The sequence below is a fragment of the Cinclus cinclus genome, chromosome 1, assembly GCF_963662255.1.
Source record: "Cinclus cinclus chromosome 1, bCinCin1.1, whole genome shotgun sequence".
Lineage (NCBI taxonomy): Eukaryota > Metazoa > Chordata > Aves > Passeriformes > Cinclidae > Cinclus > Cinclus cinclus.
The window spans coordinates 148,997,261-149,013,267 of record NC_085046.1 but is presented as its reverse complement, the minus strand read 5'-3'; the positions used below and the strand labels follow the sequence as shown (position 1 = coordinate 149,013,267).

Here is a 16,007-nt window from a genome sequence, read left to right as displayed (position 1 = left end):
ACAGGTTGTTTGTTCCTTACACAGCAGAACTGGATGGAGTAGATGAGCTTTCTAATGTGAGTCTGGCTCCAAACTGGCTCCATGACAGAAACCATAAACACAAAGATATGTTGGATTTAATACATTTCATTGCTTTCTGCTCCTTTCCATCCTTGCAATGAGATAAAACTCAAACATGAAGACTGTTTTCACTTCCATCCTTATAGACCCGTGATTGAATTTAATTCTTTCTTTTCCAGCCTGTCCTCCCGTTGCTGTGAGGGATTGATATGCTCTGTAGGACAGACTCTTGGCACTGTGCTTTGTGACATTCCCAGAGCTCTATTATGTTGTCTATCACAGTTGAGTTATTCCCACACACTTCACGTAAGGAGCCCTTTGTGCTGGCAGAGCTGACAAGACTCTGCCTAGACACGGGAACTGTGATTCTGACCAGCAAGGTCAGGCTCCAAGGCCATTTGTGAAGCAATGCTGATATTCCATTGTTTGTTACAATCATCTCTTTCATTCAGAATCCATTACAATTTGCAGTTACACAGTGATTTTGACATAGATGCAGGAAACTCTCAGCTTTGATGGCAGTGAATAATTCAGGATGCTCTGAATGCTGTCTCATTGCCAGGGACTGAGAAACAGTGAAATGTTTTGACCTCTGGTCATTCTCAGCTTTCATATTCATTGTCCCCCATAGTTTAGATAGATCAAACTCCACTTTAGGATGTATTTAAGGATGCTGCCAAGAGCTTAGAATGGTTGTTTGAGAGATGAAGGGAAAAACTTATTTCTCTGTAATATGAGCTCCAGTGTCATATCCATTATGCTGTTGTGTGACTATGTAATTAAAGATAATTTTTTTCATCCCAGAAAAATTTAAAGGTTTTAAGTTAGAAATGGCTCACGCAGTTTACCTAAAACAAAACCGAGGAAAAACACTTCCATATAAAAACTGGATATTTAAATAAAATCGTGTTTGTGTGTTGATCTTGGCAAATAATGGCTCCATCATCACAGGTGTTACTATTTTTGCTCTGTTCATTTAATGAAGTCACATCCCTGATGTTATAACATGGAAAATGAGGAATTAAGAAGTTAAATGTTTTATAAATGACCACATAACAATTTCATGAGAAAAGGAGGACAGTGCTCTGTATGCCTGTACAGTTCCCCTCATTGCCTGCCATTTTCAGATTTATTTTTGGTATTTATATTTAAATGCTCTTCTTAAAAGTCCTGAACTCTGCTCTATGACTTTCTCTGGATCTCCATCTGTTAACCTGAGCAGCAAACTTCAGGAGAATATTTTCTCACACAAGATTTTCCAATACTTGGTGCTTTCCCCTGGAGTCAGAAGTTCAGTATCAACTCAGTCTACCTCTTGCCCTTTGTGCATTTAATCCACCAGAAAAATGAAAATGAAAACACAATAGAGAGTCAAAATGCTCTTCAAACCTTGAAGTTGTTTGTATTTAAACAAAGGCTTAGATCAGATATTTTGACAGCCTAGCCAGTTTTCTGTGGCTTCTAGAGGAAATCAAACTGCCTCAAATTTAATTCTGTGCCACCCAATAAAATGATATGGAGGCTCTATTTCTGCTTAGTTTCACTGGTGCTACACTAGATGTGACTTTATCCACTTTTTTGTGACAGACATATAAGTAAGTAGTAAAATGGAAATATCCTTTTGTCATTTTGCGATTATTTAAGATTCTCAGCTTTTATGTCTCAGTTCTGCTTTGAGCAGGTGAAGACTCACATTTGTAAAAGTACAAATGAGTTTAAGAATCAGTAAAATAGATTTTAATCTGTATTAGGAAAAGTGTGAGATTTGCATTCCTTGAGTTCCTAGCAGACAGCTTGTCAATTTTCAAAAGGAAGGTTTTCTTACCTGGTCTCCACATAATTTTCTCACTCTTCCTTAGCCCTCTGATCCCAAGTACCCTGCAGGGTGCAAAGGAGCAGCAGGGACATGGTGAGTACTTGTAAATATTTTCTACATTCTTTGTATTTCGGTACCAGGGGGGAGAAAAAAAAATGATAAACTAAACAAAACAAAAAAAACCCCCAACAAACTGTATTTAGAGGTCCATTTAAAATTCAGTGCAGCAGAAGTTCAGCTCTGTTCTATGACATTACAAAATAAGGAAGGGTATTTTGTGCCTGTCCACCACTGTTTGACATGCTAATGGGAGTATTTTAGTAGTAGTAAAGATAGTAGTGCTGTTAGTGATAGTGGTGAGCAAGGTTTGTAGGAAGTAATGTTCTATATTAAATCAATGGACACAGTAAAGAAAAAAGAAATTCCCCAATCCTATCAATAAATTTAATGAAAACACAGACACTAAACACTGCCTGTTATGGTTCTGTGACATCTTTGCTCGGGAGATTCATCAGCTCCTTACACTGACGTTCTGAGGCATCAATGTCACAGTACTTCATGGAACCCCTTCCAAAATTTGGCTTTACTTGTGATTCCTAGGGCTGGGAGGAGTTACTGTAATGTACTGACTTATACTGAGGTACACAGATACCTTCTGGTGGTGGGGTCAGACCAACTTAGACCTTTGGGTTGTTGTTTGGTGCCTGGAGACTTGCACTGGGGATAATTTATCCTCATTACTGGTGAGACTTGAAGGCAAGTTTAGGTTCAAGAACACAGTGCCTTGAAGATACAAAACCTTTATTTCAGACCCAGCATGAACAATATTGTTGTACAAGAAAAAAAGGCCTCAAATTGCACCAGATGAGGTTTAGGCTGGATATTAGGATAAAATTCTGCACTACAAGAGTTGTCAAGTCCTGGAAAAGGCTGCCCAGTGACGTGCTGGAGTCACCATCCCTGGCAGGATTTAAAATGTGCAAATGGGACATGGTTCAGTGGTGGCCTTGGCAGTGCTGGGTTAATGGTTCAACTTTATGGTCTTAGAGGTGTTTCTCAACCCAAATGATTCTGTGATTGTTTTTTTACTACCCCCTGCAAGTACCTTTGTTTTCTTTATTTGGCACTCGTTTGAGGATGTTCAAAAAGTCCTTCATGATGTGGTATTCTTTGTGAAGCATTTTTTCTTGATTATAATTTTTGTCTATATTCTTTTCTTGCACCTATATATAGGGTAGTGAGGAGAAATACTTAAATTATTTGGGCCAAAGTCTCATTAGAGTACACCAGAGTTAAGCCAGACTGAATGTTTTTATTATCTCTGGTCCTTTTAAGATTCTGCAAAGTTTGACCTGGTTGTTGTTGGCAAAAGGAGCCAGTCTGGGGGGCTCAAGTGTTTTTGGGAGCAGAGGTTGAGCTGGTTCAAGAATTAAGACTTTCTGCCCTGAAAGAGAAACTGATGATGTACAGACCAGATAAGTGAGATTGGTCGAAGGCTGGATGAACTGATGGGCTCAAAATGCTGAGATTGGCAGCACAATGAGCCAAAATCTGTAATTTCCAGTCCTTCCAAGTAGTCCCATTCCTAAAATAATATAATCTAACTAATAAACACAGCACAGCAGGAAGGGGTTTTATTTGAGCACTGCACAGCTTGAATGTGGTCAAATCATTCTCTTTCTGCTGTGCTCCCTTGCAGTGTTTCTGGGTTTGAATTGCTGGAGGAGTTCTCTCTGAATCTGCCTGTGTGGGGCTTTTAAGCATCTTGAGGTGGTTTGTGCAAAAGTGCAAGCGTTTGTTTTGCTCCGTTGGGTGAATTCTGTTTTGGGAAATGTGGTCTCTGGTGTTTCAGGTGCACACACCAGTCATTACCTGCTTTAAATTGCTGGCTGGGTTTGCTGTGTAGAGCTCAAACAGCTGCCAGAGGAAGGTGGCTACATTCCAGAGCTGGTAAAAAGATAATCCTCTTTATAGTGAATTTGTAAATCACGTTGCAGGTTGCTGCCTTGAAAGGTGTGCTGGAAATGTAAACCATTATCATGTGTTATTACAAATGATGTCTCAGCCATTAGAAAAACAAGTGTATTAGGGGAATATTAAGATTGCTAATTCAAGCATTCAGAAAGTAGAAAATGCAGCAATTAAATCTGCATGTAAAGGCCCAGTATCAGCCCCTGTCAGCTTTTAGGCAAACCAACACAGAAAGCATTGTGCTGCCATCCTCATCCCTATAGATATGGCAGATGGGGAAATTTATCTTAAATTTTGAACTTGCCAGGAGTGTACATGGAAAAGGGTTTGAGAGAAGTCATATCTTTCCTGAACTGAGCCAAATTTTCCAGAAACACTAAAATGGGCACCCTGATCAAAGGGACAATCCCCTTTCTCCCTATTCTTCCTTACAGAGGACAAGGGCAAATGGCTTCAAGTTGCACCAGGGAAGGTTCAGGTTGAATATCAGGGAAAATTTCCTCACGGAAAGAGGGGTCAAGCATTGGAACAGGCTTCCCAGGGGCAGGGTGGACTCAACATCCCTGTAGTTGTTCAAAAACAAGAAGATGAGGCACTTCTCCATATGGGCAAGGTGGTGATAGGCCAAAGGTTGGATTTGTTGGTCTTAGAGGTCTTTTCCAACCTTAATTATTCTGTGATTTTTCCCCAAAGCAGGGAGGGACTAGAGAAAATATTTCCATTATCTTTTTCAGGATGGGATACTTGGAAACTTTTAATAGTTTCCTCCTTTGATTTGGCTGGCATATTTTCATTTAAAACAAATAGCTTGGGGTAGATTTCAGGCACAGAAAATCCAATCCTGGATGGCTGTCCTTGGCTAAGTAAGTGGTATAAAATGCAGTCTTGCAGTAGGCTATGCTGAGGTATCATGCCTGTAGATGGCACTTGGCTTCACCTGGGATATATGGTAGAAACATGTGGAACCGTGGAATACTTTGGGTGCAAAGGACCTTAAAAATCTTCCAGTCCATCCCCTCAGCCATGGGCAGGGGCACTTTCCACTAGACCAAGTTGCTGAGGGCCCCATCCAACCTGCCCTTGGACACTTCCAGAGATGAATGCAAATAAAATTAATTAATGAGAAGGAGATCATGAAGAAACACACAGGGAATGGGGAAATTGCACAGAATTAGTGGAAAGCAGCAAATACATAGACACAACATCATAAAGTATGGAATCAGTCCAAGTGACACGGAAGTGAAGGCCCAAAAACAAGGTGTCAAAACCAAGTGATCTATTTCCTGGATCTATTTCTATTTTCTATTATTTGCTGCTGTGGGCCGGCCTTTCCCTGTTGCTCTCATATCTTCTGGGGTTTTTTTTTCATATGTAACTTGTCTACTTTGTTCTCATTTAAAAACACTGTAAATGCTTAATAATACTCCTGGCCTTTTCTAGCCTGTCTGCAGAAGCAGTGATATTTGATAGCAAATTCATTGTAGCTCTATAAGGAAGTCATACCATAAATGTCACCAAATTTGGTCAGTGCATTTTAATTGTACACACGTTAAAGGTCATATTTGTCCCTTACACTGCAATAACACAGAGTTTACTCTCTTATCAGAGCTGATTGTGTCTGGTTAATCAATGCAAATGGAATATGAAATTAGAAATAATAATAATAATAGTAGTAGTAGTAATAATAATAATACTGTTGCAAGTGTAGGGGGATTTTTTCCCCCTCTGTATGTTTACATAATTCTTGGAGGCAACCACGTATCTACAAGGTCTGACTTTCTGCTATGTTGCCCCAATATTTTCTTTTCCTCTCCCATGAGGACTCTCCAGCCTTCAGCAAAGCTTCTGCTATTGTCCACTGGAATGACGCAGTTTCAGATTCATAATATCATCTTTGTATAATATGTGTAATATTATAATGTGTATAATATTATATATAGATATATATTATACACATTATAATATTATGCATATTATACATATATATGTAATTTATATATATATATATATATATATATATATATATATATATATATATATATAAAATGTATAAAATTATAATATCTATATGTCCAAACCTAATTAAGAACCTGGGCTCTTAATCCAGCAGACCTCAAATTAGCTTTCAAAATGCATATTAAGAGCGTAGACAAATGCTTTCATGAAATTCCAAATGACCTCTGAGGTCAGGGTGAACAAAATTGTATGAACTGTTTTAATGTCACAAAACTCTCTAGAGATTTGCATATAAAATGAACCATTTTATGTCAAACAGATTTGTTAATCTTACAATAAAGGAAGCAGCACTTGAAAATTAATCAGGGTGGGTTTTCATTGCCCAACAGAGGGCCTTAAAAGAACCTGACCTGATAACTCGAGGCTGTTATTGTGTGGTTGCTAAATTTAATAATTTTTGTTTTTTATCTGCTGAATGGGTTCACAGGAAATAAATTTCCAGAGCAGATTAGTCTGCAATAGTTTCTTTGCTCAAGTAGTGGAATTGTGCTTTCAGAAGTTCTTGCAGTCTTAAGTCTGTTTGAAAATGCTTCATGATTTGTTATTTATTTTTAAATTGTGTTTGAAATAAGGGTAAGCATTTCTGTAAGTAAAATGGATTTCCTTATTGAGTCTGTTGGCATTGAGTGCATGGGTAGATTATTGCTTACTTACCATAATAACCTAAGAAATGAAAATGGAAAAGTTATCCTCTTTCACTAGGAGACAGATTCTTGCCCATACATCCAAACTGAAAAGCTCAGGGTACTTCTAGACCTGTTCCTAGTCCTTGCTCCTAAATTTTGGAAGCATAGGAAGAGGCTGCCCAGGGAAGTGCTGGAGTGTCTGTTCCTGGTAGTGTTAAAAAGCTTGTGGATATAAAACTCAGGAACATGGTTTAATGGTGAACATGGTGGTGCTTGCCAGATTTAAGGTTGGACTTGGTGACCTTAGAGGTCTTTTCCAACCTTAACAATCCCATTTTTCTATGAATGTTTATATTATTTAACATTGCAGGAGGGAGAGACAGTCAGGTGGTCTTGGGTTAACCCTCTTGGCCAAAGCTCTTTGGTTACTGCCATCATCTTTATCCCAGTGCCTGGGCTGACATCTGGGAGAGGTGGGCTAAAAGTGGGATGCTGGAGAGATTAATTTAATTAATTTCTAATGAAAGTAACCTGCCCAATTTTGTCCTGCAGAAGACCTAGAAAACTCCCCAGCCATGAAGTCCTGGGGTATAATTCTGCTCTGAAGTGGTGTCATGTGCTCTGATGTTCCCAGAATAGAGCAGCTGTTCTAGTACAAATCCCTGCCTGAACTAAAATTCCTGTTTCTAGGGATTTCCACCTCCTTTGTGGAGGCAGTTGAGAAATCTCAAACTCCCTGCCTTACAGTCCATAATTTAATCAATCCACAAAGGGTGGAGAAGATCAAGGCTGCTTTTCTATATGTGAACCAGGTGTGGTTTTGATTGTTGGGTATTATTATTATTACTATTATTATTATTACTATTATTAAATATAAATATTGGAAAAACAGTTTTCTTTAGCCTCTTCTATTATTTATGCTTGGCCTCAGCTAGTTTTTGAATCCTTAGCAAGAAAGCATTTTTCTTCCTCCTTTTATTCTTAGGATTTTCTAAGAAGAAACTAACTTTTCTGGGCCTGGGGCTGCAATGGGCTTTAATGGGTTTTAATTGCTTAACTATCTGTTGTGGCATAATTAAAATATCTTTCAACATTTCACCCCCAAGAAATAAATATCTTCCAGGGTGTAAAATATGACTTGCAGCTTAATTTTTTGGAACAAATAGGGAAAGGTTTCTTCCAGGCTCAGTCACATCCAGTTTGCCTGTCAATATAAGTACTTCTCAGCTGTGTCCCTAAATAGCCTTGCTCATTCCTTCCCTGCTTTTCACTCCTATTTCACATGTGTGTTTAAAGAGCCTCTGTCAGGATTAAAATATATCTTTACTTATTTTACTAAAAAACCCTGAGAGCCCAGAAAAAAATAACTGTAAAAAGCCATTACATCTTGCTACAGGATTAGAATTTCTTTGGTCCCACGTTGCGTTCTTTTCATCCTGGGAAAATGCGTACAATGAAAATAGATTAGCTCCAATTTAATCAACAAATTCTAGGTGTTATGGGAAATGGACTTACAGCAAGTTGGGACAGAGCTATAAAACCAGAGAAGTGCTGCAGCGCAGCATTCAAGGTTTAGAGTAAGCTAAGATAATGAAAATGAAATCAGATAGTGGGCTTATAATTATTTCTTACACATTTTCCAGCAGAATATTATCTTGTAGCTTTGAGCTTTTCCCAAATTCAACCTGAAATTGTTTGTTGCATTGATTTCTCTATTTAAATACTTATTTTAACAAATACTTAAAGGGAGTCAGTGCTTTCCAAGGTGGAGCTCCAACATACATTTCCCTGGGAGGAGCATGGTTTTTGGGAGGTTTTATTAAACTTCAGCAGCTCCTATATGTGGACAGAGTTTTGCAATTTAACAGAAAAAAATGGAGAAAGCAGCCATAGATTTTTGTTATCTCCAGGAGTGTTTGGCAAAACCTCCAGGTCTCTGGGGAAAAAACCCAACAAAACAGTTTTTCCCTCATGTTTTAGGGATTATTTTTTGAAGTTGAGGTGAAGTTGAAGTTTAGTTTGTACCAAAAATGCCCTTCAGCTGTTGATCCATCTGCTGTGCCAATGATCTTGGATATGTCTTGTCTGCAATCTTCTAACTACAAGTGCAGGTGGAAGATTCTGGGCAAAATGGTCTTAAAATTGCTCCTGTGAGCAGGAAGAGGAGGACCTGAGAGGAGGTCACATTGCTTCAGGGCTTCCAGGAAAGTCAAGGAAGATAGGGAATAGGAATAATGCCCAGTGTGAGAGAAGGATCCTCTGCAGCTGAGGGGAAAAAGAGCTGGGAAAAGATGAGTGAAATCCACTGTGTATTATTCAGGTGTGTGGGAAATGCTGCAAAAATGCAAAGCTCCCTGAAGAATTATGCTGTAACATAAATGATTCATTTTACAGGTGGTTTGGCTTTTTGTGGGTTGTTTCAGTTTGGGGTGTTTTTTTCATTTTCACTCAACTTTCTGTGGCTGTGGTTCTGTTATTTTGAGAGTACTAAAATTATGGCAGAAAACTCAAAATGTCTATCTCAGGGCAGTAAGGAACTTGTCCTGGTGAGAAATCCTGACAGGTTTGGAAACAGTTTTCCGTTTCCATGTAAGTGTAGATTAACTATGATGTAAGGGGTGGCATCATTAATCACATTTGCTTTTTATTCTTCTTTTTAATTCCTTAAGAAAACTGGATCACCCATGGAATGTGTCTCTACATCCTCCACTTAAAATGGATAAAACCCAATCATTGCATTGATGTTTGGGATAGAAAGCATTAATTATATGATTCTGCTGTCATGGAAAAAAAAATTGGGAACTTTGCATTAAGTGCGAGCTTTGTGTGATTTCATGTGAATGTGACTTTAGATAAATGCCCTAAGAAAATTTGAGGAGATAAGTAAAATTTCTAAACATGTATGATGTACACAGCGTAATAATTATTCCCTTACTGAATAAAGGAGAAATCACACTTTAGACGGAGGGCAAGGATTGCTCCCTGTATATGCATACATGGAAAACACAAACTCTGGAATTTCGTTGCTCCTCAGTGCTTACATTTCTGAGGTTGCTGTGCTTGCAGTGTGCAATGTTACCTCAGGGTTCTTAAAGAAACTCTTTAAAAAACTCATTCAGAGGGATGTGTTTCTTTTTGTCTCTCAATTTCCTTCAAGAATGGCAGTGGGGCATTAAGACACCGTTTGTAAATCTCAGTTTGGCAATCTGACTCTGCTAACCTAAACTAGGGATAATAAGCAGAGTTAAGTACATGCAATATTATTATTTATGCTGTTTATTAGAGTATATTTACATAATATTCAAGTGAGGATACCCACACCACAGTTTTCAGATCCTGTCTAGGGAAGAGGATCTGTTCAACACATTCTGTGCTTGCATCTTTCTCCTCTGATAAAGGCAGGGAAAGGGTCCCAGGAGCTCACAGAAATTCAGGCTGGTCATCAGCACTGGACAGGCTTGGTGAGCTCCACAGGGTATCATAAAATCATGGAATATTAAGGTTGGAAAAGACCTCCAAGGTCATCAAGTCCAGTCTTCATGCCCAGTCTCATTGAAGGGATTTTTCATGGCCCTTCCTGAAGCAGGGTATGCACTTGTCCAGTGAAGGGACATGCTGTTTTTTCTCATGTATCAGTATTTTTCTAACTGAGTGACAAAACCCTGGGGTGCTGGTATCCTACCACTCTTCTTCAGGATCTGTAGGAAAGATGGTGTGTCCAGGAAGGGATCAGAAGTTGCTTCTACTGCTCCACCAGCATGTAAAATTTATGGCTAGAGACTAAAGCAACTCAAAGAATTCAACATTTTGAATGTTGAAATGGAAAATAAGAGAAAAAAAACCCCAAAACTAGGAATAGAATTGATAATGCTGCCATGGGTCTGTGGCTGTGATGGACAGTTATACTAAATATGCTAGGAAATATTTTGAAGAGCAGGAATCATTACCCTGACTTGCCAGCCAGGACAAGCTTATAAAATGTGAACCAAATCCCAGGATTCAGACTGGGCTGCATCTCTCCAGTCCTCTGGTCACTCTCAGTCTGTTTATGGTTTAGTTGGCTGAAAGCAAGGAAAAAGGGAAGGGAGAAGAGACTATACAAATGCAAATGAGAGTGACTTGGGCTTTGTAATGCTGGAAAGAGGAAAAGGAGGGAATCCTCTGAAAAGAGAATGATGAAGAAGCCATGTGAAGTGATAACTGTGCAGTCTTTGAAGCTCTTAATGGGACTATTTGAGAATTCTGCTTGAAGCTAAATGACCCATTAGCATCCTCTGCTGACCAAACACAGGCTCTGACAGTGGACAAGGACATCCAAGTTCCTTTGAAAGTCTGCGATTTTAAGCAGAGGTTTCCTGGTTTGACTTGGAATTAATGAAGGTTAAAATTAAAGGGGAAACAGTAGCAAGTCTGTTGTTTCATGGGCTGAACTTTCAGGATGCATTGAAGTTACTCCTGAAGAAATAAAAGTGTCAGGTGAGGATCTGCTATGAAGAAACATCCTTTCGTGTTTGGGGGGAAATGAAAATAAAATGTTAAAGAGAATCGGAGAATCATAGAATGTTTTAGGTTGGAAGAGACCTTAAAGATAATTTCATTCCATCCCTTGTCATGGGCAGGGACACCTTCCACTATCCCAGGTTTCTCCAAACCCCATCCAACCTGTCCTTGAAGAAACCCAGGGATGGGGCAGCCACAGCTTCTGTGGGTAACCTGTGCCAGGGCCTCACCAGCCTCACAATAATTTCTGTGAGCATTTTCCTTGTGATATTTTGCCCACAGAGTCACAGTAAACTGATGGAAAACCACAAACAAATCTGTGCTCCAAAGTACAGGTTTTGGGAAGTCCCCTCACACACTCCGTCCGAGCATGCCTGACAAGAAGATCCCTCTTCACAAATGCACATGGAATTATATATTTAAAATACCTTTATTTATCTTCCAAATCAAAGAAAACCTGTTTGAGTAATTGAAAATCTGATGGAGAGCCACGATGATTCACTGATTATCTGCTAAGGAGGCAGGACAGTACATCATTTTAAGGTGAAAAAAGATCTGAAATCCACACTTTGATAAAACCACCAGTTTGATTGGTAGTTGATTCTGGAAGAGAGGATAGGTCATGTACCACTGTTCCCTGCTGGAAGTGCTTCTCCAGCTTCTTTTGGCACTGAGAGGGAATGAAGGACCAGATTTGGAGCACCAGTGGAAGAGAGGAGTCTCCTGTCCTTTGTGGTGTAAGACACCAAAACACCCACGGAAGGAAGGAAGGATTCCAGGAAGGACTCCAGGAAGGAAGGATTCCAGGAAGGAAGGATTCCAGGAAGGAAGGAAGGATTCCAGGAAGGATTCCAGGAAGGATTCCAGGAAGGAAGGATTCCAGGAAGGATTCCAGGAAGGAAGGATTCCAGGAAGGAAGGAAGGATTCCAGGAAGGAAGGAAGGATTCCAGGAAGGAAGGATTCCAGGAAGGAAGGAAGGAAGGAAGGATTCCAGGAAGGATTCCAGGAAGGAAGGATTCCAGGAAGGATTCCAGGAAGGATTCCAGGAAGGAAGGAAGGATTCCAGGAAGGATTCCAGGAAGGATTCCAGGAAGGAAGGATTCCAGGAAGGAAGGAAGGATTCCAGGAAGGATTCCAGGAAGGAAGGAAGCATTCCAGGAAGGAAGGATTCCAGGAAGGAAGGAAGGAAGGAAGGAAGGATTGATTCCCGGAAGGAAGGAAGGATTCCAGGAAGGAAGGAAGGATTCCAGGAAGGATTGATTCCCGGAAGGAAGGAAGGATTCCAGGAAGGATTCCAGGAAGGAAGGAAGGATTCCAGGAAGGATTCCAGGAAGGAAGGAAGGATTCCAGGAAGGAAGGAAGGATTCCAGGAAGGATTCCAGGAAGGAAGGAAGGATTCCAGGAAGGATTCCAGGAAGGAAGGAAGGATTCCAGGAAGGAAGGAAGGATTCCAGGAAGGAAGGATTCCAGGAAGGAAGGAAGGATTCCAGGAAGGAAGGATTCCAGGAAGGAAGGAAGGAAGGAAGGATTGATTCCCGGAAGGAAGGAAGGATTCCAGGAAGGATTCCAGGAAGGATTCCAGGAAGGAAGGATTCCAGGAAGGAAGGAAGGATTCCAGGAAGGAAGGATTCCAGGAAGGATTCCAGGAAGGAAGGAAGGATTCCAGGAAGGATTCCAGGAAGGAAGGAAGGATTCCAGGAAGGAAGGAAGGATTCCAGGAAGGAAGGATTCCAGGAAGGAAGGAAGGATTCCAGGAAGGAAGGATTCCAGGAAGGAAGGAAGGAAGGAAGGATTGATTCCCGGAAGGAAGGAAGGATTCCAGGAAGGATTCCAGGAAGGATTCCAGGAAGGAAGGATTCCAGGAAGGAAGGAAGGATTCCAGGAAGGAAGGAAGGAAAGAAGGAAGGAAGGATTCCAGGAAGGAAGGATTCCAGGAAGGAAGGAGGGAAAGAGGGAAGGAGGGAAGGAAGGAAGGAAGGAAGGAAGGAAGGAAGGAAGGAAGGAAGGAAGGAAGGAAGGAAGGAAGGAAGGAAGGAAGGAAGGAAGGAAGGAAGGAAGGAAGGAAGGAAGGAAGGAAGGAAGGAAGGAAGGAAGGAAGGAAGGAAGGAAGGAAGGATTCCAGGAAGGAAAGAAGGAAGGAAGGAAGGAAGGAAGGAAGGAAGGAAGGAAGGAAGGAAGGAAGGAAGGAAGGAAGGAAGGAAGGAAGGAAGGAAGGAAGGAAGGAAGGAAGGAAGGAAGGAAAAGTGTATGAGTGCAGTAATATTAACCTCATCCCTCCTGGAAGAGTGTTTCTTCAATTGTAAGGAAGGTAAAGGATTCTTGAATAAAGCAACTGGTTTGTCACATCAAGATGATTTTATTGACTGGGAGCTGGGGGGCTGGTTGAGCTGGTCTCAAGGAAAATGTCCAAATTAAGGATTTCACTGAAGTTAATTTTTTGTGTGTGTATTGGATAACAGGACTAGTTACACTGTGGGGTCATGGAAACACCCTTCTTCTAATCCATCTAAAAAGGAGGAAAGGGAGTTGAATTATCTGTAAAGATTTTAAATGGGAAGAAATAACATTATGTCCACAGATGGGTTGAAGTAGAAACAGAAATCAGAAATTAAAACTCCATAGAATCTCTTTTACCATATCTGAAAGTGAATGAGATCAGGGTGGATAACACTGGAAGCACATTTGCCTGCCCTGTGAGCAGCCCATGTCAGTGCTTGTCTCCATTTCATTGCACAGCAGAGTGCAGAGAGAACTCTCTCTTACAGGGGACACTTTTCTCCTGCCAGCCTGATGCAGCTCCAACACCCCCAGACCAAAACTAAACTGAGGGGCCTTACCCAAGTTCATCCCTCTAAGCAGAGCCTGGAACTTTAGTGTGACTCAGTGGTTTAAGCAGGAAGAAAGTAGTATAGGAAAAGGGGATTCTATCCAGGAGGAGGAATATGGATTATCCAGAAGGATAAGTCAGTCCAAAAAATAAATTCTCTATGTTGCTTTGGCTTGGTCCAAACCATTCTTTTAATGGAAAAAGTAACATTTCTTTGTGGATTCAATCTCCATGAATTAATTTCTTTGTCTTTCTCCTCTCAGCTACGAGCCAGGAAGATGAAGTGCTGCCTTCTCTCCATTGCTTTGGCTGTTCTGCTGCTCATTGTCATAATCATCGCAGTCTCTGTCAAGCACTGACCTGGCTGAGGTTTGCACAGGTAAAATCCTTTAGCCAAGTCTTTTATCATACTCTAAGGTACCTGAAAGACAGTTTAGGAAGCTGATCATGGTAAGAAAAATAAACAACTTCACCAGCAAAGTCATGTCTGATGCACTTAAATATTTTCTTTCCCAGGGTATTAGAAATATTCTTAATGGATCCTTAAAATTAAGCCAAGGTGATATTCCAAGAAAAAAACAACATACGACCCTTTCCTCTGCTGTTTGTGTTATGTTTGATTTTTCATGAATCTCATAGCAATGCTAACTAATGGATCCTAATTATTAGGATTATGAGTTAGAGATGCAGAAGCAGTTTTAAAGACTCCAGGCTGGAGCAGGGTTAGGGGCAATCCAATAGCCCAGAGGTGTTCCCAAGTGCTTTTATCTTCTGAGATGCTCCAGAGACCCTCCTGAGGAGCAGGAAGATGAACAAGTGGAGATTTCAGTAGGGATGAAAAATAAAAATTATTTTTTGGTCATCTTTGCTCTGGATCTACACCTAGAAAGAATATTGGTCTCTAGTAGGATGATTGGGCTGTAACCTTAGGAATACAGGTGAGGTATCAAAGCAATATTCATCCTATTAGTGAAGATTCCCCTATAGCATGTTTACTTGGCAAAACAAAATCTGCTTTACATGTAAATATAAGATACACACACACATACACACACACAAAAATTTGCTTTCTTTTCCCTCATTGCCCTGGGATGACTCACCAATTACTTGTAATATTCTCTTTCTGATGCAAAGCATGTCTGGGTTTCTCCTTCTTTAGAAGTTTGCCAGGCCATTATTCAAGGAGAAAATATCATATTTACAGATTTTCTAGCCCCCAAAGCGGGGCTGTGTGCCTGCTGCCAGGGCAGGGGTCCCATCTGATAAAACCAGAACCCAAAAGCAGCAATGGGATTTTTCCTGCAGACAGCATCTATCCTCTGAAACTATCCTTGGGAAAGCACAAAGGATTGAGAGATTTTGTTAATTCTTTTGTTTAGCAAGGGTTCGGTATTACTTGAAAATTCTCTCCTTCCACGTGAGGATGAGGCTTCTAAACTGTCTTCTTTCCACTGGGAGCTAAAAGGGGTTGGTTCACAACTATCAGAGGAAGGTGATTCTTCACACCTCTTAAGCTTTGGCACTTCTTCCTGTGGTCGTCAAAATTTGGGTACAAGAAGGAATTGTACAAATCAAAAAAAAAAAAAAAAAGAAAGAAAAAAACTCTGAAGGATGTAAAGAACCATCTCACTGGTTTGGATGAGAATGATCACAAGCCCTACATCATTGCTAGGAGAAATAGGTAAAAATATTTTACTGCACTTGAATCTTTACTTAGGTGCTTGACCAGTCCTGAAACGAGGGCGATATTAGTGAAATTGACTTTTAATTGACTGAATATCAATGTTCTTACAGCATATCTATCTATCTATCGATCTATCTATCTATCTATCATCTATCATTTCTATACGATTTTGCTCCCATTTTTATAGAAAAGACACTGCTTATGGGTGCAGACAGGGATCTGTCCTGATAATTTAAATCTAGAGCAACTGCAGTAATTTTCATTGCATTACTCTGCTTTTATTCTGCATTAGTTTGGAAATGTGTTTCATCAGGATAATCTGTAATATAACACAATTTCTTTTAGTACAGTTAAATATTCCTATCTACTGGAAATTGCAAATCTTATCATCAGTTGACTACGTCTAGACACCTTTTAATCAAAATCCCTTTAGTGGAGAAAGTCAGAGAACAAAATATTCTTACAATAAAACTCCATTGGAAAACTAAAATTAATCTCCTGTTATG

General features: G+C 40.0%; 1 protein-coding gene across 1 annotated transcript in view; it reads left to right on the top strand.

The window, feature by feature from the left end:
• TSNARE1 (t-SNARE domain containing 1) overlaps positions 1–14,176 on the top strand; it is a 347,022-nt gene extending 332,846 nt beyond the window's left edge. The window contains exon 11 of the mRNA XM_062504268.1: positions 14,081–14,176. Coding sequence (XP_062360252.1) covers positions 14,081–14,176 — 96 coding nt within the window. The remainder of the gene's footprint in view (positions 1–14,080) is intronic.
• Positions 14,177–16,007: the final 1,831 nt, after the last annotated feature.